Below are 25,420 nucleotides of genomic sequence, written 5' to 3' on the forward strand. Positions count from 1 at the left end.
ATATTAAATAATGTAGAGTTGGAAATAAGTTATACCTGAGGAGATGATGAAATTGTCGTTTAGTTACTTATTCTGTAATTGTTTGCTGGTTTCTTTGTTGACAGTGAATACATTATACAGAATTATTTAATAATTTTAATTTGCTAGGACAATGTGAATGACTTGAGATATTAAATTTTTGCTAGAAACTTCTTGATGTTAAACTAGTTTTAACTAGTTATAAAAAAATAAATAATAACTATAAAGAGTATTTCCTATTTCCCTGGGTGGAGGGGGGGATCTCTGGGATGATTTCGAACTCTAGCAGATCATCAGTCATTTAAGAGCATATTTTCATGGTTGAGTACCACTGATTAGGGGACTCGGATGAAAATGTCATCTTTGTCATGTTTATATTCTTTATCTCTTGATACCTGGATTTTTAAATACCGTTTTCTGATGATGTTCATGTCTTAAATGTATAAACTCAAAACTAATATATACATAAAAGATAAAACTGTGGAGTTTTTGTTTCTTTTCGTCTTAAAACAGCTTTTATGTTCTTGAGTATGTTTAACATCTTCTGGTACATAAGAATTATAGTAGTAAATACAGCGTAAAGTAAAATAAAGTAAAAATAAAATGCCTACTGTGTCCCTGAATAAATAATATTCAGTTTCTGTTGAAAAGCTCAGAGTCCAGTAAGGAAGGAATATAAGTAGAAGCACCCTTAGAATGTGTTACCTGCTCTGATGGAGGAGCTCATAACTGTTCATTCATTCATATATCCATTTATTTAACATCTTTATTTTGTCACTCTGTAAAGGACACTGTAAATTGGTCCTTTACTACATTTTGGCATTACACTAGTGAACCAGATAAATGACACTTGTCCTGAAGGAGGTCTCATCCCCCTTGTTTGTTACTCAGGAACAGGGATTATTGTATTTTTGTTCCTTGTATCCCAAGTGTCTAGAAGAGTGCTAGGCACATAGTAGGTTCTCAGTAGAAGTTAATTGAAAGAAACAAAACAAATGACCCAAACCTAAGCTCAGGTTCTCCTTTCCCTGTTGTCAGGAGTGTCTTGAACTGGGTTTTGAAGAGTAATTGTTGCCTAACAGAAAAATGAGTGGAACATCCTGTGCGGAGGAGATAGTTTAAACAGAGGCACTGAGTAATTGGGTAATATTGAAGCTTAGTGTGAATGTCACTTTTTTTTTTTTTTAAAGTAGATCAGAATAGAAGTATTCTGCCTTTGTGAACTTAGAAGTTGTAACCATATACTGAGACTAATAGCATCTCTTTGTGGCATATATTATTTTTAATAGACATGCTTATCAGGTTTTTTTTAAGTATTAAACAGATAGTATTTTATAACAAATATGTTTTCATGGTACTTGTGAATTATTAATTACTGATAATTTAGAAGTTTTTAGGTAGGAGAAGTTAATTTCTTTCTAGTAAGCAATTTAACCTCACAGTATTTTTGACTCATAATGTGTACTTTCTTTTTAAAACGTCAAAAGCCTTTTCAGAAATAGTAGTATTTGAAACTATTAGCTAATGGTTTTCTAAAAGTATATTTTTACCTTAGAGCATCCAGAGTGTCCAGCATTTTGTGACTCTTAGCAAATCCCCAAGTTGGAGATTTTTACCTTGTAGGTTACGTAATTGGGTTTAAATATGTATTTTCATTATGCACGTATTTGTTAGAAAATATTGATGTATTTCTCAATGTAACAGTATTTTGTATTTAAGTTGATTTTACTGAAGATTTCAAATAAACTGTAAACATTCTTCTTAGAAAAAAATTTTTTGAAGTACTTCATTATTTAAAATGTTTCCAAAATAACAGCTTATTTAGCTGGGCATGGTGGCATGAGCCTGCAGTCCTAGCTACTCAGGGGTGGGGAAGAGGCTGATTTCGAGCCCATATGCTTGAACCTAGAAGCTTGGGGCTACAGTGATTGTACCACTGCACTCTAGCTGGACAACAGAGTGAGAGTGTCTCCCTAAAGCGGACAAACAAAAAAACAGCTTCTAAACCAAAATGACACATGAAACTAAGGCATATAACTTATTTGGACTGAGTTAATGATTGTGTAGTTATATGATCTTAAATTGTTGGAACACTGTCTTTTGCAACAGTTTCATATTTCTGTAAGCATTTGTTGGGTGTTTCATGCTCACCCTGCTGATATACAAATTGCAGCATTTTCTAGACCAGTGTGCTTGTTCTGGAAAATGACATTGCATTCATTTATTTTCCGAATTATTTGCATAAGAACAATTTCAAAGGTGAAAGTAGGTAGGTCTTTTTTACTTTCCACATGTCGTAGTTTAGGTTTGTAATGTAATACAGACAGGTGAAAAGAATTACATATAAGTAAGCACAAAAAAGTAGATGTTTTAGGATTTGATTGATAAAGGCGTTTCTAAAGTGAATCTAATTAAATAATTAAAAGGACCTTCTACAAATTTACACAAAATAGGTTTTTAACATTCTGCCTTGTGGTATAAAAAAGCTTTATTATGCATCCTTGATTTTAAAAATTGTGCTTAGTTGGCTCCATGAATATGCAGAGATGAGTGAAAAAGTTGGACTATCGGTGACAACTTATCTTTTAGGTTTACTTTTAACACTTTATTTTCATCTAAATTAAGATGAAATTGAAATAAGCTTTCTGGATACTCCTAAATTTCACTTCAGCCTCGTTGAAATCATGTCCCCCCCTCCTTAAGTATTTTTTTCATTTCCATTTTAGGAAGAAATTTTGCTAACATATATAAACAGGAATAATGAAGAGATTTCATATGCCAGCACTGGTAACAGACTATGGCTTGAGTTAATGTTTCAGCATGGCTTAGAGTCACAGCCTCACTCTCATAGAGGTCCCTGATAATCAAAAAGCATGGTGCTTCCTGGGGCCCTCAAACAGCATGGGCAGTAGCAAACATGACAGTATTTAGTTCAAAGTAATTAAGAACAACAGGACCAGAAAAGTTGAATTTTTATAGTACGGCCTAGTAAGAACACTGTTATGGGAATGTGTGATTTTACAGAAATGTTTTAAGGAACAGAGTTAATGGAGACTTTGTTAGAAAAGCAAATGTTCCTCAACAAGCACTTGAAGTTTATCACAACAAAGGGCACTATTTGTTGTCAGAGCAGCATATTTTCTTGCAGAAATGCTTATAAATGATGCCAAATTTAATGATAGAATTTCAATTCTGGTCTTACAAATTCCCATCCGGTAGCAGTGCATCTATTTGTTAGGAGTTACTCCTGAATGTGAATGATTTCAGTCTTAAGTCGTTGTACCTGTTGCCGGGAGGTATGTATTCCAATCACTAGCCTAAAGCACAGAGACTTACTGCTTGACATTTTATAGCTTGGAGGGAAAAACTGTCTTTTCAAAATCATTTGTTCAGAGAGGAGAAAATGGAGCAAAACAGTTCATTTTACGCTAAGTACCGCTATTTGGTGGTATTCACATTTGCACAGCACAAAGCTGCAATATTGATTTTTTGCTCACAGGGCCTCCCACCAGTTCTTTCTTCAATTGTCAGGGTTGCCAGATGGGTTGGATTACATTTTGCTGGTTGGATGCTTATTTTTTTGTTGTTGTTGAAATAGAAATAGATTGAAAAACGGCTTAGAATGAATATCACAGTAATAGTGTGGTTAAAAGGCTTTAATTTGGGGATTTCTTTATGTTGATTATGTTGACCAAGCCATTTCCCTGAAAACTTGACCATCAGACACAGTTTCCTTTCCTGTTCCTTTTCTTCCCCCAAGACTAATAGCAGCCAGCATACCATAACGATGTTCCTTGCAACTCTGTCCCCAAACCTGCTGCTGATGGCCATCATCATTTGAGAGGCATTAAAGTGACATTTGAGAACATGAACCCAGAAGCTGAATTACTGGGTTTGAAATATTAATTTCATTTTTATTGGATATGTGACTGTAGAAAACTTAAGCTTTCCCTGCCTCAATTTCTTCCTCTGTAAAATGGTGATAATATTACCTATGTTGTATGGTTGTTTTGAGGATTCATAATCAGGAAATATTTATAAAGTCCTTAGAGGAACTTCTGAGGGTGGCAAATTCCCTCTAAAACAAGTGTAAAATTAAAATTGTCAATAACAACCATTTTAGGCACTGGAAAGTAACCAAAACCAAACAACAAATGGGGAAACATTGTTTATGAAAATCTACTAGAACTCTGTTATGAACAGCAGATGTTTAAAGCCTTCTAGCATGGGGCTGCTCCTATTCCCAGCAATCCCTCCATCTCTTACTCCTTAACTATGTAATTGTGGAAGTTTCATCAGGGCAAGATTGGCCTTCAGAACCAGTGACTTTACTGCCATGAAGAGCTGACATGATTTGGAGTAGAGGGCGGAAACTCATGCCCAGCAATGTTGTCAATGAAAGTCAACACAGTAGGGGAAAAAAAATGGGGAAAACCTGTAGCTCTGCTATCCTTTGGTTGTAGTTCCAGTTGGGGTGACTGGAGACCAGTCTGAAACATAACAGGGAAATCTTGGACATGAGGAAGCCGTAAACTTTCTGTGCATTCTTAACTAACTGGGAAGCTAAATTTACACATATACAGAGGAGACATGAGAGGACTTGGCAGAAAGTAAAAAACTGAGACTGACTTTTAAACTGCTTGAACTTTTAACACTCTTTCTAACATACAATCTCATCAGCAAAGAGTGGAGACCTAATCATGGGCCCATGGTTTTTGTGCAAACTCTCTGCCCAGTCATTAGCTGACCACTAAGCCATGCAAACAGAGGTGGTATCTAGAAGCCGAGGCTAGGAAATAAAAATAAGAATTCAAACGAATTAAAACAGTGAGCAAAGATATAAGCAGCCACACACTGTGGGGGCACAGATTCTGCATGTTAATACAGCTGAGATATTAAAAAGAAACCACGACAGCAGCAGCAATTCTCAGGGGAAAGAAATCTGAAACCAGAGTTGCTAATAGTGTGTTATGTATAGTTTTAAACAACAGAACATTTATAAGATACATAAAGAAAGAGAAAAGTTGACCCATAAAATAGAAATTGCCTTTGATATGGAGCCAGATGTTAGATTTAGCGTATAAAGATTTTAAAGCAGCTATTACAAATACGTTCAAAAATCAAAGTAAAACTATCTTGTAGAATTAAGAGGAAGTATGATGACATTGACAACAAATATGTAATCAGATAGAGAAAAAAAAAAAAACTATTTCAAAGGCCTTAGAGACATTCTTTGCACATCTTAGTTATTATACCAGTGTGCTGTAAGTAAATTAACACTTTGTTGTACAAATTACAGATAGTGTAGCTTCATCTGACCCAGAGATTGTGATTCAGTAGGTCTGGAATAGAGCTTCAAGATCTGTCTTTATAAAAAGTTTAGATGATTCTGATGTAACCATATTTGGGAATCAATTATGTAGATTTGGCAAAGGATTAAAGAATAGATAGATAGATAGATAGATAGATAGATAGATAGATAGATAGATGATTTCTTCCCGTGAGTCAGTATTCTAGATCATTAATGTGATATAAATAAAGGGGTAAATAAATGTTTTCAGGAATAGGTTTTTACGTCTTTCATAAGATTTATTTAGTGAAAATGTTGAGTTTTAAAAATTGATACTAATTGCAATAATTTTATTAAAGGCATGTCAAAGTTCCTTTGAAGTAGCATTGTTGGTAGAAGAGGTTGAGCTATATCCCTTGAAGTTTTCAGGAAAATAGTGTGAAATGGCCAAAGAAGGCACAACAATTTATGTTTTTCTTAAAAATTTATGTAACCTTTTTATTTTTCATCAGTTATTTTGCCAAGATTAAGGACATGCCCGTGACACAGCCTCAGGAGCTCCTAACAACATGTGCCCAAGGTGGTTGGGCTACAGCTTGGTTTTACACATTTTTGGGGAGACATAAGTCAAAAATCAGTACATGAGTGATGTTCATTGGTTCGGTTTGGAAAGGTAAGATAACCCAAAGGGTAGAGTTAGGATTCCAGGTAATAGGTGGACTCAGAGATTTTTCGATTGGCAACCGGTTGAAAGTGTTTGTCTATTAATAAAGACCTGAATCAACAGAAGAAAGTGTCTGGGTTAAGATAGGGGTTGTGGGGACCAGGGTTCTTGTTATGCAGATGAAGCCTTTAGGTACCAGGTATTAGAAAGAATAGATTGGAAATATTTCTTAATCAGATTTAAAGAGGCAGTTCTGGCCAAACGTGGTGGCCAGGCTCACGCCTGTAATCCCAGCACTTTGGGAGGCCAAGGTGGGCAGATCACCTGAGGTCAGGAGTTGAAGACCAGCCTGGCCAACATGGCGAAACCTCGTTTCTAGTAAAAATACAAAAATTAGCCCGTTGTGGTGGCGTGCACCTGTGATCCCATCTACTGGAGAGGCTGTAGTGGGAGAATCACTTGAACCCGGTGGGTGGAGGTTGCTGTGAGCTGAAATTGCACCACTGCACTCCTGCACTCCAGCATGGGTGACAGAGCAAGACTCCATCTCAGAAAAAAAAGGGGAGCGGGGGCAGTTCTGTCAGCCTTAAGGTCTCTGTTTTAATGTTAAAGATAGTCAGCTGTGCCAGAATTCCAATGAAAGGAAAGTATAATGAGGCGTGTCTGACCACCCATTCCCATCATGGCCACAACTAGAGAACTTTCCCATAATTGATTCGTTTTTATTTTCTCTCTTCCACTAAGTCGTTGATTAAAATAGTTAACCTAGGAAAATGTTTTCCTGTGATTTGTGTGAACCCTGCCTAGTTTGTCACATAGACTTTTGAGAATTATTTGGACAGTACCTCCTCATCTATATGGATGTGCACAGCATATCCATGTTAACAACGTCGTTATCTTCATATTTTAAGAAAACAGAGCAAATCGTTTATTAATTATTGATCACTTGAAATGTTAGAATAGCATGTGTACTTGATTAAAAGGAGCTTGCCTGTTTAGACTTACAGATTGGGGAAATTTTATAGGACTTTAAAATAACTTTTAATTCTTCAGAAAAGGTTTTAATGAAAACCCAGAGAAGTAAAATGACTTTGCCCAAAGTCACAAGGCTGACCCATATACTTATGCTTCAGTGTTCAGTGCTCTCTCCACTCTCCATATGTGTACCTACAGGATAGCATTTGCTCTCTATATTTATGGTACGCATGTTTATGTTTCTACAAAGACGATTTTCACTACCATTCATATAGTTTTGTGAACCTCTACAGTAATTATTTCCTGTCAATTTTACTACTGTATTCTTTGGTGATTTTCAGATTGTATGAAAACTTATAAAATAAATATCATTACATTATCAGAAAATGGCTGGAGTAGTCAGAGTTGATCAGGGAAGGGTTCTGGAGTCTAAGCTCCCTGCATGGGTTAGAATCTAACTTGTGGTTAAGATTGAGACCCTAAAAATACTACTATTTGATGCCTTAGTGTCATACTCTGTAAAATTGATATTATAACAGCAACTATTCCATTGTTTATTTTTTATGTTGTTGAACATAAAGTGATCCATAGAAAGCATTTAAGCCAGTGCCAGCACATAGTAATTGCTTTGCAAGTAATATTTATTTCTCTCTTCATATTTGTTTTTTAATGAATTTATATATTCATTATATATATAATTTTTTTGGTTGGAAACACAGAGTTTAGATAAAGAGAAATGTATAAATATGTAACCCATCTGTCTTATGACAATTCCAGTGATACATACATAATAGTAAATTGACAATTTAATTTTTTTTGGGGGGGAGATGGCAGATAATTTTCATTGATAAGTAGTTTACCTTGTTTTTAATGTTCACCATTTGTTTTCACTACCAAAGGAAATAGACATTACAAAGGAAAGCACATTGCAATTTATATTGTGTTAAACAATCACTAATTTAATTCAACAATTTGGTTCCACATTTATAAGAATTATTTTATCATGTGCTATTGTAGGCATTGAGATTGTAACTAAGAGCCTTACTACAGTCTAGCAGGGTGTGTGTGTGTGTGTGTGTGTGTGTGTATACACATTCACTAAAAGTGAATATACACTGTATCACATGTTAATAAGCACATTAGTAAAGATATATATCCTCGTATATAAAGTTTAATCAAAACAGGTAAGAGAAAGAATTTAGAAAAGAACATTTATGATTTAAATCAAAATACATTGCAGGATTAAATTTCTGTTGCTATAACAAAATATTCAGACTGGGTAGTTTATAAAGAAAAGAGTTTTATTTAGCTTATGGTTCTGGGGTTCTGGGGTTGAAGGTGGGCAGCCACAAATGGTGAGGGCCTCACGCTGCTTCCTAGAGTGGTTGAAAAGTAGAAGGACAAGGGAATGCAAAAAACTAATTCATTCCTTTGAGAACTAACTCAGTCTTAAAACATAGACTTTGGGGCTGGGCACAGTGGCTCATGCCTATAATCTCAGGACTTTGGGAGGCGCAGGTGGGCGTATCACGAGGTCAAGAGTTGGAGACCAACCTGGCCAACATGGTGAAACCCTGTCTCTACTAAGAATACAAAATTAACCTGGTGTGATACTGCGTGCCTGTAATCCCAGCTACTCAGGAGGCTGAGGCAGGAGAATTGCTTGAACCTGGGAGGCATAGGTTGCAGTGAGCCGAGATCTTGCCACTGCGCTCCAGCCTGGGCAGCAGAGCAAGACTCTGTCTCTGGTGGTGGGGCAGGGGGAAAACAAAGTGTTTATCTTAAAGACCCAGTCACCTGTTAAAGGCACGACCTCCCAATACGGCCACACTGGGGACTAAGCCTCTGCTTGAGTTTGATGGGAACAAGCCATATTCAAAGGATAGCAAGTACCATGATCTCTTTTCTCCAGTAGATTCTGTATTGGTAATCTACTAAATTATTAAAGTGTGCTGATCTTTCCTTTCTTTCTCCTTACTATAGTACTTTTTTTTTTTTTGGAGATGGGAGTTTGGCTCTTTTTGCCCAAGCTGGAGTTCAATGGTGCGATCTTGGCTCACTGCAACCCCTGCCTCCCAGGTGCAAATGATTCTCCTGCCTCAGCCTCCCGAGTAGCTGGAATTACAGGTGTGCGCCACCACACCCGGCTAGTTTTGTATTTTTAGTGGAGATGGGGTTTCACCATGTTAGCCAGGCTGGTCCTGAATCCCCTGACCTCAGGTGATCCACCCGCCTCAGCCTCCCAAAGTGCTGGGACTGCAGGCGTGAACCACAGCCCCAGACCTTACTGTGCTTTTTTGGATGACTGTGACTAAAGCTTTAAAACTCCTCTCCCTGAATTATCAAAACAGTAACATACTCAACTATGCCAATTCCCAAATAGGTTTCAAAAGCAGAGGAAAATTCACTTCGAATAATAACTATAATCCTGCAAACTAACAACAACAAAAATTAAAGTGGTCAGGTTTTAAAAACCACAGTGCTTCATAATCAGTTCTGTGTTTTTGACAAAATAGTAAGAATTGCAAGTATGGCTCCAAGCCAGTCTTTTAATAATGTGTTCTAATATTCTAGCATTTTCTAATAATATGATTTATTCTGTTTTATTATAGAATTATAATTGCAAATTGCCTCCATTTAAAATAGGTTGCATTTCAAAATTTTATTTGATGTCATTTGTTTGAATTTTCACATAGCTTTTGCCACAGAAATGTGTCAGCTTCTGAAGCCATAAAAATATTTTCTATTAAAACAAATGTGGTAATACTAGTTTAAGCTTAATTATTTGTATAGGTAGTACAGTACAAGATCAGGAGATGGAGAAAAAGCAGAGTGTGTGTGTGTGTGTGTGTGTGTGTGTGTGTGTGTGTGTTTGTTTATGTGTACATAAAAAAGTTTATGAACTTGTTGGGGAAGAAATACCTTTTGGAAGTTTGGCCTGTGTACCATTTGTCCTGACATTTATCCAGGTCTGTTTCTGTATCACATTTACCCAGCTCTGTTTCTGTATCCCTTCTTCATTAGTAGTGCACCTCTCCACATACTGCAATATTCTCAACATACTATAAACCTTTTTAGTGAAAACCTGCCAAGCTTAGTGTTTGCCACAATCTCCTGAAGATTTCTGCATTCCAAATTAGGTATTCTTTTCTTCCATCTTCAGTCCAGTTACACCTTTAGTTTTCTCCGAAGAACTGAGAGCTCAGCCAGATTTGAAAATTGCTGCTTTTTAAAATCACACCAGTGTATCACCCAGTACTGCTTTGGAAGAATATACTTACATCTAAGAAAAGATCATGTTTAACCAGGTGACTTTCTATTTTATTGAATTAGTGAGAAACATTGTTCAAGAAAGATAAAGAGAACAAGTGTTGGCATTGGATTGGCCTGGGCACAGCCCAGCACTTCAGCTTGGAAATTTATAACTTGGAACAATTTATTCTGAGTGTAATTTTTTTGTATAAAAGGCAATATATGAGATAATGCATATAATACAGAAGGGTGAAAATGATAGAGCTAAGAAATACTGAAAGTATTGCTGATTTTTGTAATAGGAATGCTATAGATGGTGATAGGTTAGAGACCTGAAAAAAGTTGAAACATTGTAGGAGAAGGTTTTGCTATTGTAGCTAGCCTGATGGTAGCCCACTAGGACAGCAAGGATGTCCTTGTCACACATAGTTCTTGGCTTTCCTTGCTTTTGCTCTTTGTCCTGTGCTCTGTTACTACTTTATGGAACTACTGGTTGGAAACTGATTTAAACTTAACATGCTAATTATTATTTCATTCGGTAATCTTTTTTAGAGCACTTGTGAACAGTGTTTATCTATACTCTCTACCTGATGTACCATACATAAATTCATATTTATGTACTTTAAGCATTTTTATGGACATTATTTTGTTTTAGAATTGTACAGTTAAGAAAAGTAATGTCTTAAATGTTTCATGTCAATTTTGTAGATGATGTAACTGATCGTAGAGAATTTTGTACTTTTCAGGTCTTTGCATTTGTTGAGTTGGATGGGAGCAGTGCTGGCTCCTTTGAATGTCCATCTGCTGATTCCTTTCAGTGTCAGTTTTAAATAAAGGGTATTTAAATGGAAATAAGTTATTGTGCCATAAGTATCTTACTACTGTCATAAATATATCTTAGTTATTGTGGGGAAAAAACTGCTAAGATGAAGGTATTTTTTAAGATAATGCAATAGCAATTAATGTGTGTACATTAAATAAGAGAGTAAGGCCAGTGGGTGTAGCAGAGGTTTCATTCCATTGCACAGATGAAAATTCTTTCTTGATTAGTAGTTATATTTTCTGTTTGTAAAACTTGTCACCATTTATAAAATCCATGATTAAATTTGTCATTATTTGGATTTACTAAAAAAGCCAATAGTTTCTGATTATACAGAAAGTAATTTGTTAGGGTATTTCGTAAAGATGAAGAGTCCAAATAAAGATGAACAAAAATAATTTTCTGACATATTGTAGAGAACCAAAAAAATTATTTAATAAATGCCTGAGTTTGTGACTGACAATAGACATGAATCATGTTACCTGAAAATGCTTTACCAAAATAATTTGTCTTATAAATGAGTTACAGTTTAATTTTCTTTCTTTTTTTTAAGGTTTCAGCAGAGCAGCTTTACCATTTGGGCTGGTGAGGCGAGAATTATCCTGTGAAGGTTATTCTATAGATCTGCGATGCCCGGGCAGTGATGTCATCATGATTGAGAGCGCTAACTATGGTCGGACGGATGACAAGATTTGTGATGCTGACCCATTTCAGATGGAGAATACAGACTGCTACCTCCCCGATGCCTTCAAAATTATGACTCAAAGGTAAATATTCATGTGTTAATGTCCCATTTGAGCTGTTGTATCCAAATTAGAAAAATTATTACAGTTATTCCAAAGCGAATGGATATAGGCCACATCTCAGCCTATTTATTAAAATGAGTTGGGTTTTTAACCTACTAAAGTTGATTTCTACACTTTATATTTTCATCAACATTCAAATATGTAAATCATTCTAATATAGCTCGACGTATCAGAATATGTAATACATATTTCTTTGTGTTATATAAACATAAAATAAAAAACGAATATTATTTGAAATGTAATCTTAGTTTTTAAGGCTTCAAAAATTTGAAATACTTTTTGTAACATCAAGAATGTTAAAGTGACTGGGTCTTTGGCAATAGTTGCTCCTTACCTTTAAAAAAAAAAAAGTTAATAAACTTTGTTTTTTAGAGTAGTTTTAGGTTCTTAGTAAAATCAAGTAGAAAGTACAGAGATTTCTCATATGATCCATATCCACACATACACAGCGTCTCTCACTGCAGATACTTTGCCCCACAGCAGTACATTTGTTAACAGTCCATGAACCTACGTTGACACATAATTATCACCCAAAGTCCATAGTTTACAGTAGGATTGGCTTTTGGCGTTGTACATTTTATGAGTTTTGACAAATGTATTCACCATTGTAGTATCGTACAGAATACCGTCATGTGCCACATAATGACTTTTTGGTCAGTGATGAACCGCGTGTAGCATGGTGGTTCCATAGATGCTAATGGATCTGAACTGTTGCCTAGTGACCTCTTAGCCATCATAAAGTTGTAATGTGATGTATTATCTTTTCTATTTTAAATATGTTTAGATGTAGAAACACTTAACATTGTATTATAATTGCCTATGGAATTCAGGACAGTAATATACTATTCAGGTTGTAGCCTAGGAGCAATAGACTACCTTATAGTCTAAGTGTGTAGTAGGCTATACTGTCTAAGTTAGTTTAAATACACTCATTGCTGTTCATGTAATGATAAAAGAGGCTGACAATGCATATCTCAGAAAGTATCCCTTTGTTAATGACGCATAACTGGTTTCACTGTCCTAAAAATCCTCTATCCTTGGCCTGTTCATCCCTCTTATCCTCCTAACTCCTGGTAGCCACAGATATTTTCCAGATTGGCTTATTTCACTTAGTAATATGCTTTTACATTTCCTCCATATCTTTTGTTGGCTTGATAGTTCATTTCTTTTTAGAATGGAGTAATATTAATTGTCTGGATAGACACAGTTGATCCATGCACCTACAGAAAGACATATAGGTAGTTTTTAGGTTTTGTCAATTATGGATAGAGCTACTGTAAACATCAGTGTGCAGTTTCTTCTGTGAATATAAGTTTTCAGTTTATTAGGACAAATATAGTACAATTGCTGGATTGTATGTTTTGAATGTGTTTAGCTCAAAGTGGCTGTACCACTTTCCATTTCTACCAGCAATGAATAGAAGTTCTTTTTTCTCTACACTCTTGCTAGCATTTGGTGTTGCCAGTATTTGAAATCCATTCTATTAAGTGTGTATTGCTGTCTCATTGATGTTGTAATTTGTAATTCCCTAATAACATAAAATGTTCAACTTTTTTATATACTTATTGTATTCTTATTATCATCTGTATATCTTTATTTTTTTATTTTTATTTTTTTTTTTTGAGACAGAGTCTCGCTCTGTTGCCCAGGCTGGAGTGCAGCAGCGTGGTCTCTGCTCACTGCAATCTCTGCCTCCCGGGTTCAAGCAGTTCTTATGCCTCAACCTCCTGAGTAGCTGGGATTGCAGGTGCATGCCACCAAGCCTGGCTAATTTTTTGTATTTTTAGTAGAGACAGGGTTTCACCATGTTGGCCAGACTGGTCTCAAACTCCTGACCTCAGGAAATCCACCTGCCTCAGCCTCTCAAAGTGTTGGGATTACAGGCGTAAGTCACCATGCCTGGCCTTGTGTATCTTTTTTGTATGTATTCTTAGCCCATTTTTAAAATTGAGTTTTTTTTTGTTTTGTTTTGTTTTTTTTTTTAGTGTTTTAAGAGTTCTTTGTATATTTTTAGATAGCAGTCCTTCATCATATATCTCTTTGTCAAATATTTTCTCCAGTTTTTGGCTTGTTTTCTCATTCCTTCCAGTTAAGAGGTATCGTTTATATAGTTAGTTAAGGCTTAAAATATACAAACAAGCAAACAAAATTAAATAACAAGTTCAACTTAAGAAAGCATACAACTAAGTATAGAATTCCTTGTATCCTTCAATGAATTATAGATAAAATATCCTTTTAACAGATTAAACACGTTCTGGCTTTTCTTCCTAGCAGATTTAGCTTTACTCAGTAGGTTAGAGAAGTCATAGAGAAGGCTATCAATATGACAGATGTGTTAAGCCAAGATGGAAAGTATGTTTTTGAATATTAAGTGGGAATTTCTGCCATCTTCGAATAGTATACAGATAGTTAAGGTAAATGTATTCTGATTTGGTTGTATTCTTTCTAGTTCAAACCAATGCTTGGTTTTTTTTTGTTTGTTTGTTTGTTTTTTGTTTTTTTTACCGTTGTATGTTGCCCAAGATGTTTTTAAAAATAAGGAAGAGACCAGTTGTCTTTTCTTTAAAATTTAGATATAAGGAAAATTTTCCCCACATTCAAATTCAAGACAGTATAAAATTTGACATCATTGTTTGAATGTTCGAGCCACTGTAGTTTGTATTAAGTGTTAAAGATGGTTATAAATTGATGTTTAGCCACTTTGAAAATAGTACAATTGCCAGGTGCAGTGGTTCATGCCTGTAATCCCAGCACTTTGGGAGGCCGAGGTAGGTGGATCACCTGAGTTCAGGAGTTCAAGACCAGCCTGGCCAACATGGTGAAACCCTGTCTCTACTAAAAATATAAAGATTAGCTGGGTGTGGTGGCAGGCACCTGTAATCCCAGCTACTTGGGAGGCTGAGGCAGAAGGAATCTCTTCTGTCTGGGAGGCGGAGGTTGCAGTGAGCCAAGATCATGCCACTGAACTCCAACCTGGGCAATGGAATGAGATTCTGCCTCAAATAAAAAAAAAAGAGAAAATAGTACCATTGAGTAAGGTAGAGATGAATATAAAGTATACATATGTCCTAATGTAATAGACTGCCTCAATTCCTGAGTTGAAATGTAAACTCTGATAATTTCTACTTTATTGAATTTGAGCAGTTTTCTTTCTTCACTGAGCCCCAGTTTATTAATTATAGAAAGTAGATCATACATCATTGGTTAATTTTGTGTTATGAAAATGATGTGTTTGAGAATGTGTTTTAAACTTTAAAGCTATATAGATGATACCTCTTAACTGGACTCTTGCCTTCCCACATGTAAATATAATACAGAAAACTGCTGAGAATGGATATCATTTTTCTATATTAGATACAAAGCACCTAACTCTTGGCATCTTTTTTTTGTTTTAATTGTGGTACTCCGAGCATCTTAATTAGAATTTTCCTATATGTAAGATAGTATCAATAATTATTGCTTATATAGAATAATTTGTCCTTTTTATTAAAAAAAAAAAACAAAAAAATCCCAAAACCCTAATAGTTTAGCAGATTTTCCACTTTATATTCCTCAAAAATGTGATATTCAGTCATGTAGTGAAGGGAGACATGTTTATTTCTTTAATGTAGAAAGTTTGTCTTTGAAAATCTCACATTAAAACATTAGAACTTTTGCATTAAATTTGAAAGCCCCCCTTTTTTACATGTAATGATAGAGATGGGCATAGAAATTTCAGTACCATTAAAATCTGTTTTCATTGTATTTTGCTCCTCTTCTTTTGTTTTTCACTCCCTTTCTTCCACTGTTACCTCTTCAGCAGTTGAGAATCAAGTAAATAAATACACTTGTAATTTAGGCTGTGGACGTGGTAAAAGTATTGTATTCACTCTCCATTTTCTATTTCCTGTTCATTTAAAAGTGTGAAACTGAAGGCTCTAGTAGTAACTGATTATAGTATACAGCCTTAAGTATTCTGAGTGGCTCATCCTAAAAAGTGAGAAATGAAATGCTTTCTTAAAATGATATTTGTTTTAATATTTTATGGAACAGTCACAATTTAGTACTCATTAAAGGTAATTGTTGGGCGGCAACTTAAAAATATATAAACGTTATAACACTTTGAATTCATTAACAAACCAAAAAGCAAATCCTACTATTACTTTGAAGTATTTGATTAACAAATAGATTAGAATTTTGCTAACAGTATTGTCTCTTTCCAGCACTTGAGTACAAACTAGTAGGTATCTTAAAATGATATGCTAGATTATACCTGAAGATCCTCTTCCCAAATTATAACTGTTTTTTTACTCTAAAAACCTGCTCACTGTTATCAAGGTGGTTTTGCTGCTTTGGATGATGCTTTCTAACATGGCCAAGGTTTTAGCACTTTGGCCTAGAGATCTGAAAGTAATTATGTAAATATTTACTGGTTTATTTTTCAGGATTAAATGTGAATTTCACATGCATAGTTAGGTCTTGTACAAAGCAATTCGTAGACATGTGAGTGTACCTTTGTAAATACAAAGAAGTACAAAACGTAATACATACCATGTGAAGAAGATGGAGAAAATAGGTGCTTCAGTTAGTCCCTATTGTAGTAAGGTGTATTTTGTATAAAATAGGCCCCCTGTCTCCCTTTTTTTGTCAAGGGGATGGATTGAAATTGCCCAAGGAAAGTAAGGTTATAGCCTAGATTTATGGAACTAGCCTGGCTCCTTCAAAGCTTTTAACCAAAAAAATTTTTCTTAAGCACAGTTAAAGGTAGCACCTGACTAGTACCTCATAGCATACTTACATTAGGTTTCTTTTTTTTTTTTTTTTGAGACAGGGTCTCACTCCTTCACCCAGGCTGGAGTGCAGAACCAAGATCTCTGCTCACTGGAGCCTCTGCCTCCTGGGTTCAAGCAGTTCCCCATTCTCAGCCTCCCAAGTAGCTAGGATTATAGGTGCACACCACCATGCCCGGCTAAGTTTTGTATTTTCAGTAGAGATGGCGTTTCACCATATTGTCCAGGCTGGTCTCGAACTCTTGGCCTCAAGTGATCTGCCCACCTCAGCCTCCCAAAGTGTTGGTATTACATGCGTGAGCCACCACACCCGGCCTGTGTTTCTTATTAAGTAAAATTCAATATATTTTTGGTTGTTATACTATCCGTTTAAATTCCTTGAAGTTTATTTTAGAACTGGGTGGCATATAAATAAATAGTGCAACAAGCCATTGTTTATACAGGTTTGGCACTTAAAGAGTAGTCCTTACAAAGAATGTAAGGAGAAACAAGTGTCAACATAAAGTTGAATAGTTACAGGTGAATAAATGGTATCACCCACAGAGATTATGTAATTTCAGCACGCAAAACCTGCTAGACAACACCTGCATTTGAGGAGCAGAGGTAAAGTTGCCATCAAAAAAATGAACACACATGGGAGAATTAATGTCTTAGAAGCCAGTAGCAAACTACAAAAGAGATACATTAATTTTCTTGATGATGTTGAAGATTTTTATTCTATTTTGACAACTCAAATAAAAGAACATGTTAAGATTTTCAAGACAGGAGAGTTTCAAGATAGAAATCAAGAAATAGCAATTAGCCTTGCCTTGCATAGACCAGCAGGAATTAGGTAGTACTCTGGTCACATGGGACCAGATGGTGAATAAATATAAGACCTAAATTTACAAAGTAGGGATAAACTTCTAGGATTTTTATTCTATAAGAAAGGGAAAAACAATCTAGCTTTAGAACTTTAGGTATAGTTTAATTAACGTAAGCTGTATAAGCAACAAAACTGATTTCAAAGCTCAGTGTTTTCTGAAAGGTTGGGATAATGGAAGTAAGCTCTAAATGTAGGCACCAGAATAATCCATTCCCTTTCTATACCCCATTCAACAACTTTTCTGTTCTTGAATTTCCCTTTTCTAAACTTATCAGTATCCTAACCTATTATCTCTAAGTGTAATAATTATACTTTATTTTACTTTTTAAACTTGAGAGCATATGGAGTGGTGACAACTTCTTGTGTGCCAGAGGGTTTGAAGGAATGTGTTGTTGTACATGTATGTGCGTTACTTTGTTCTGTGGTTCTTTATATTACAGTGGATGCAGAGTGAGACTGGAAAATTGAGTGCATACTTCCACATTCAGTTAAAAGTAAGACTATATGAAAAGGACCATGTATGCCTTAGTCTGGAATAAGCAGAATGATCTTATCCTCTACCACGACACCTCCCATTCTTGCCACCAGGATAGGCATAAAAATAGGGACTTTCTTTAGGGAATGGGAGAGTTTATAGGCTATAGCTTCTATTTTAAGGAATTTATTGAATACCAGATTGTTAGAGCTACAGAGGAGCTTGAGGCTCATCATATTCTAATTCCCTTTAATTACACTTGGGGAATTGACTGTCATTATAGCTACATGTATGTTTGTTCACATAGCTACATGTATATTCTCCTCACTTTTAAAAAAATCTCCTTGAGAAGGAGTGGCAATTTGATATTCTTTTTACTTTGCAAGTCTTTAGAAAAAGGTTGGATTATTTTCCGCAGGAGCTGAAACCTCAAATCGCCTGTACCTAGAACCTCATTCATTTAATACCTTACTGGCATGAAAATGTATTCATAAATAACTTTGAAGTTCAATTTTGCTATATACACTTTTAACATGTCTGTTATTTTCAAATGTACTAATAGATACTAATTTTATATAAAATATTTAAACAAAGGAGATACTTAATATACACACACACACACCTTTACTATGGGAAGTGGTGAATATTGGAAGCATCTCAGAATTTAATCAAGAAAATTCATTAAAATGCAGTTACAGTTCTGCCAGTTTACTCTGGCAGACTTCATGATTATAGATTTCAGCTTGTGTATACCCTCCTTGACATACAATTCTCTCAACTTTTTACATTGATCATTCATTCTTCATAAAGAAGATTTATATCCAAGTCACAGCTATATGAAAGATACTTTAATATTTGTTTTCTGACTTCTCCTATAGGTAGCAATAAACTGTAAACTCATCTTTCTAAAATCTTCGTATTTCTTCCTCATTAATGGCATTTTCCAAAGGGAAAAATTAGTGCAGTATGTCTTTTATGGTGTTTCATAATATTTTGGGGCTGGTATATTTTATTCCTGAATTATTGTGAATGCTTACTAGTCAGGGTTACTCTTGCTTAGCATATGCATTCTCATAGGATTTAAACCTGCCATGTCTCAGAAACTGCATTCTTACCCTTATGTTATTTATCCCAAGTGTTTTTATCTACTTGACATGTCAGGTTTATCCAACACTTGTCCATTAGGGTGAAATACATACGGGGTCAATGAAGTAACTCAGCTGCTCCTAACCCGTCATGTCTATGCAATCTACTTAGGTTATTTTCTGTTAGTTGATGGATTTCTACTAATTCTCTCACTCTTGGCCTAGTTGTTTCAAGACAACTAACTGGTATTACAAGCACATCTCTGTGGCCAATCTACTAATACAGAGTCTTGAACTTTAGTACAGTAATAAATAACCATTAAAGCTCTTATTGGTATACCTAATTGGACACATGCTTTGCATGTCACTTACTGATGGACATTTAAAGCAAAGCACTCATAGGAAGGGGAGACTCTTGCTAGTAATAAACATGAACCATATTAAACATTCACATTTAGTGTGCAAGAGAGACTAATAAATTATGAAATGTTTTAGAAGATAAATTATCTAAATATCTTTTATGACCCTGCTTATCAAATGTAGAAAAGAGAGAAATAATGTCACATCAAAAATTCTGCCCTATAGGATCCTCGGTTTCTCCCTTTTTTTTTTTTTTGACTGGGTCTTACAGCTGGAGTGCAGGCTCTGCTCCGTGCAACCCCAGCTTCCCAGGCTCAAGTGATCCTCCCACCTCAGTCTCCCACGTAGCTGTTACTACAGGTGCATGCCACCATACCCAGCTAATTTTTGAAAAATTTTTGTACAGACAGGGTTTCCGCCATGTTGCCCTGGCTGGTCTCAAACTCCTGGACCCAAGAGATCTGCCTGCCTCAGCCTCTCAAATGCTAGGATTACAGGTGTGAGCCACCAGGCCCGGTTCTGTATCTCCTTTTAAAATGAAAATTAGTAAACATTTCTACTAGATGTTGAAAACTGCAAATACAGATGTGAATTAGCTCATTTTCACTGGTACTTCCCATTAATTTAGGGTATTTTTACTCTTTATATTATGTCCATTGATTGGTTGAGGAAACCAGAGTAATTTTTCCATAAGGTAGTTACATTATTGTTCTTAAGTATTCCCTAAGGATTATTCAGTGAAATTCAGAAGCTTGAAAGATACTTTGAAAATTTGAATTTTATTTTATTTTTTAACACACATAGGCTGGATAAGGGTAAGGGAAATTAGTTTTTGAAAGCAAAGCCATATCTCATTTCAGCTTTGGTGATTTTGCTTTAGTTTTTTATTTTTAGAAGTTATCTTTAGTTTTGAAACCAAAGCAGAGAGATGAAGAAATAAGATCAAAATCAGTAGAAGTGAACACGAACATATTTGACCTCTACATTTCAATATGATCATAATGATCTTTTTATAGTGCTTTTCATATCCTTAGGGATTATTAGGTATTCCTCCTTTGTCATTTGAAAGGTGAGTATTATGGATGGGATGACAATGGTATTTCTGTGGTGTCTATATCATCATATACCTTGTATTTTTTTTCACTCACCTACAACATTCCTTCCTGTACGCTAAAACATTGGTTTCTATTTGCAAAGTGTGGCATTTAAACAAATTAATTGACAGAACTGTGTTTGATTGATACCTCTAAAATGTACTAAACAATCAAGTGTTAAATTTACTTACTATCTAAGGAAGATTATTGTGGGTAATTAGGTTCGTGGTGGCATTTTACTAATACACATTTATCTAAATGAACGACCATGAGATCTGCTTTCATAAGACTATTTTCAGATACCCATTCAAGGACTTTGTTGTTCCTAAGTATGATTTCAGTATGGATCTGCTTGTCGATGTCATACTGATAGTATAAAAATTTTGCTTAAGCATCATTTTTAAAAAGTTATGCTTTGAACGGATAAGAATAGATGTTCAGTTACAGTTATAAAGAATGGAAATGAAATTTTATTTTAAAGTTTCACATCAAGGCAAATTCACTATTTTTGCTTGGAATTTGGCATTTTCTTCTTTTTTTCTTTTTTCTTTTTTTTTGACACCAAAATTCGTAGACAAATGCTACTGAAATGTAATATAATGCATGTTTTCTACCAGTTAAAAAAAGAACAAGTGGTAAAGTATATTGTCACTTAAGAATTTGGAATTGTTTTTAGTATGCTGTAAAATTTCCTATTGGCATTTTTATTAGGAAAATAATAAAGTTTATTAAAGCTTTGGAATAATGTCACTGAAATATGCTGTTTATTAATACTTTTAATTTAATATTTAATAAATAATAGAAAACATAATTTCGGGCAAAATTGAGACTTTTCCATTCTAATTATTCTTGTACATTTTAAGGAGATTTCTAAGTAAATAAAATGCCTATCTCTATTTAATAGAGAAAACATCTTCCTCATTGGTTTACCCCAAATCCATATTTTGTTTTCGTACTCGGTTAGGAACACAATAACAGTGATGGGTCAGTATACTGTATTGACTAATTTTATTGAATGAAGAGAAAGAGAAAAAAAAATACATCTGTACATAGAGGTCTGTTTTTTTCTTTTTGTGGGGAACAGAGTCTCACTATGTTGCTCAGGGAGATCTTGAATTCCTGAGCTGAAGCTATCCTCCTGCTTCTGCCTCCTTAAGTGCTGGAATTACAAGCATGAGCAATCACTCCTGGCAAGGAAATTTGATATTAAATTATTTAAAGATCTTAAACTGTCATTTATTATGGCCATATTAATTTTCCATATATTCTACACTGAAATTGCATACCAAAACTATGATAGTAACAGCAGCAGCAACAACAACACAAAACACCAGTATCTACTTTGTACATTGTCTGAGGAGAATAATTGTGAGTAATTAGGTTTCTGATGGCGTTTTACTAATACATATTTTTCTGCCTTGCATATATTAAAGACCCATTCTTTTTTCTCTGCTATGTATTTTCTTTAAGTATATTATAACAATGTAGTTAGATTTTTTTAGTGCTGTTTGTTACTCCACTGTTAGTTTTAGAGGTAATACATCTCTTTTGGATGTTACAAGGAAAAATCTCATGAAAAAATAGATGTAAATGATTTTGTAGTCTTTAACACATTTAACTTTTGTGTAAATAAATCAAATATATTTTGAAACTAACATGTCACAGTTCTCTCAAAATTTGGTAACATGTCATATATGAAGACCAAGAAAGACATGGTTTTATAACTCATCTATCTATATTACTCGTGGCTTTAAGAAAGTATCTGAAATGAGAGTTGCTCTATTTAAGTTGGCTTGAGATGATTCCAGTGGTCTTTCTGTTTGTTTTTTCAGATTGCAAATCTGTTATTGTTAATGAACTCACCTGTAATTTGTGGAAATCTTACTCTGTCTCTAAAGATAGATTCATGGTAAACCCATGAAGGTAATGATTCTTAACACATCACAGCCCTTCACTTGCACAGGTTTCTTCTAAGGCATTTGAACATGTTCACGGGATCAAATATATATAGTAAAAATTTGCAGAAATACAATATTTAAACACAATCTTTAAAGGCTTTGATTTCATTCTCTGACTTTTCTGTTAGACTTCCCCTCAGTTATGGTGGCTTAGGAATAGCCAAGCGCATTTAGAGATCCAGGTAGTTGGAAGTTCAGTTGGTGTTAAATTCAGTCTAGGTTTAGTGGAGTTATTTTTACATGGTTTGTAGACACTTGTGTACAGTTTTGTTACTGCTAACTGTTCTGGTGAAGAAATGGCCTCTAGAAATACTTCTGTTACTCATTATACTTCCTTCCTGATCGTGACATAAATGTGCAAAGCCAGATGTCATATTGCAATTTAAATATGTCTTATGACACCTGAGATATGTGGGTAGTGGAAGAGAAATAATGTTTATAGTGTATGGAGCCAGAAGCTAAGTCTAGGGAAAAATCCTTTCATTCATTGCATATATATAACATTAAGGGGCATTTGGTTTTCATAGATACCTAATCCAAAGAGAAGTTTTCTCCACATATTCTTGGTGGAGTATGTAGAGTACACAGAACACATGACAAGGGTAGTACTTAAAATTACAAATGTACCATACTTTCCCCCTCCTGATGAGTATAATATCAAATAGAATTTGTCAGAATGCCAGCGTTTGTAAGGCACAGGCTGGAGCAGTGTAGCAAGCACGAGCTCTTGTGGCAGTGTGGGTGCGTGTTTTATGCATCACAACTATCAGTAGTAAAAAACAAATTTGGATCAGCTGTTCATAGGAAAAGCAACATTATAGAAAGTAAATATGAAATTTTTACAGGAAGAGACAATCATAGACTATGTCACTAAAAAAATTGAAGTATTAGAAAGGAATGTCAGGCAGTTAATTAAAATGTTATTTTAGCTTTCTGGATTTTGTTGGTTGCGGTTCTTGTTGGCTTTTACAAATTTATTTCTTGTGATTCTTTTTTTCTAAATAACCATTCACTTTGTTATCTAATTTTCTATATGTAATTTTTCTATTTTGTTTTTTATAGAAGGACTCTTAAATTTTACAAGCTATAGACCCTACAAAACTTGAATTCACGCCTACCTTTTTTATCTATCAGGTGATAGTTTCAAGAAATTGGTATAGCATTCCGCTGGACATTCATTGGTTGATGTGTACATTTTAGGACATTTCATTGTATCTTTAGGTATCTTCTTTGTATTTCAGAGATTTAGGATTTGGGATAAGAGAGACTGAAAGATTAAAAATTAAATTCATTTTTTAAGGGTCATTAATTAAGTTTATAAGCTAAAACATTATTTAGTAAAAGAATTGAGCTAGAATAACCCATTTTCAAAGTTTATATTAAATAAATACTTGGCTTAAAGCCGTCTTATTATGGACAAAACTAAATGGAGGAATAAACATATTTTAAATAAATTTCACTAATATACTTTGCTTTTATACTCTCCTCCCCCTACTTCTCCTCCTTATTTTTGGAAGTTTCCCTCACCCTCAGCTCCCATTACAGACTTTATGTGGAGAAAACTATTATTTAAGTTACTTTTTCTTAGTAATGGTGTTTCTGCTATATCTATAATAAAAAAAATCTTTTAGTAAATTAATGCTTTTTTTTTTTAAGTATTACTCTTGGAACTTACAAAAATGACACAGGAAGATAATGTATGCCGATTTTTTAATGATATTTTATAATTTGGTAAATTTTTTCATACATTTGATTATCTTACGACATCCTAAAATGTTATCATTAATAGAGTTCTATATATATAACTTGAAAGAATGTAAGTAACTTTTGAAATCTAATTGTGAAATGTGTGAATGAGACTATACCTTTGAAAATGTACAAAAACAGGTATGTTAGATAGAGAGATAGTGGTCATAACAAATATATTATCTAATAAGTTGATTCAAGGCACTTATATATATCTTGTCATTTATTTCATCCCTTGATGAGCAGACCTTTATTAAGCTGTGATGATTACTGAATATAAAATGTAACCAAGATTATTTTTTATTCAAATATAATTTAAATATTCATCAAAGAGAAGTTATGCTTGAGACTGACAGAGACTATTAACATCAAAAAATATAATTAACTGCATTGGGTATCATGAAGCAGAGTTAGCCAAATAGCCGAGAGGTCTAATTGCTCTAGAGTTTGAGAAGCAATGGTTTTATTTTATGCTGTAGCTGTGGAATTAATAGTAATGCGGTTTCCTATGTGGGCCAATTAAAAGCTGCCTGTTAAGGTTCATTGCTCTATAGGAAACCCATTGAATATCACTTAGTAAACAGGATTGACATGTCAGTGTGTACAAGAAGATAAAATAGAATAAAAACCATGAAAATGAGAAGTAGTATTAAAAGAACTGTCTTTGAAAACAACTCATAAAACTCTTTAACATTAGTGTTATAGTGGGTGTTGTGAGGTGCCTCCCACATTCACCTTTCAGGATCAGGCACTCTTTCTTCCAGCTGTCAAGAGAGTTGCCTGCTGCTGGGCTCACAGCTGAGTCCCTCCGCAGGAACTGTCACGGGCTGAAGGGATCTTAAACTCTTCTCCCCAGAGACAGCCCCCAGTGAATCCCAGTGAATGCCAGAGTACAAAGGATTGGCCTCCTCATCTTTTGCTTCATTTCAGGGACATCTCTGAAGGTCTCTCCCAACTCCAGAGCTCCCTCCCTGAGGAATTTGCTGGGCTTTTGTTTCGACTGCACTGGAGCTCACCTTCTCACTCTCCCCAACCCTGCATCTGTCACGGCTTCACTGATAGTTCTAAGAGCACTCCCAGTAAGCCTCTTAGAGATCCTGCCTCAAATCATACTTCCCTTGTTATCCAACCAAAGAAAAGTACTAACATTAAATGTAAAAATACTGGCTGTATACATTGTTGGAATCTAGTAGTTAAGTATAAAAACTAAAGGTTTTAAAGGAAAAAACAACCAAAAAAAGCC

At 34.8% G+C, this 25,420-nt stretch overlaps 1 protein-coding gene across 18 annotated transcripts in view; it reads left to right on the top strand.

Moving 5' to 3' along the window:
- ADGRL2 (adhesion G protein-coupled receptor L2) overlaps window positions 1–25,420 on the top strand; it is a 235,503-nt gene that overhangs the window by 137,996 nt on the left and 72,087 nt on the right. For all 18 annotated transcript variants that reach the window (XR_004052016.1, XM_030912815.1, XM_030912820.1 and 15 more), the window contains exon 3: window positions 11,573–11,786. Coding sequence is in view for 17 of the 18 variants with exons in the window: in XM_030912815.1 (XP_030768675.1) it covers window positions 11,573–11,786 (214 nt within the window). In the remaining variant the exon portion in view is untranslated. The remainder of the gene's footprint in view (window positions 1–11,572; window positions 11,787–25,420) is intronic.

This window comes from Rhinopithecus roxellana, chromosome 12 (assembly GCF_007565055.1).
Source record: "Rhinopithecus roxellana isolate Shanxi Qingling chromosome 12, ASM756505v1, whole genome shotgun sequence".
NCBI classification, from domain to species: Eukaryota; Metazoa; Chordata; class Mammalia; order Primates; family Cercopithecidae; genus Rhinopithecus; species Rhinopithecus roxellana.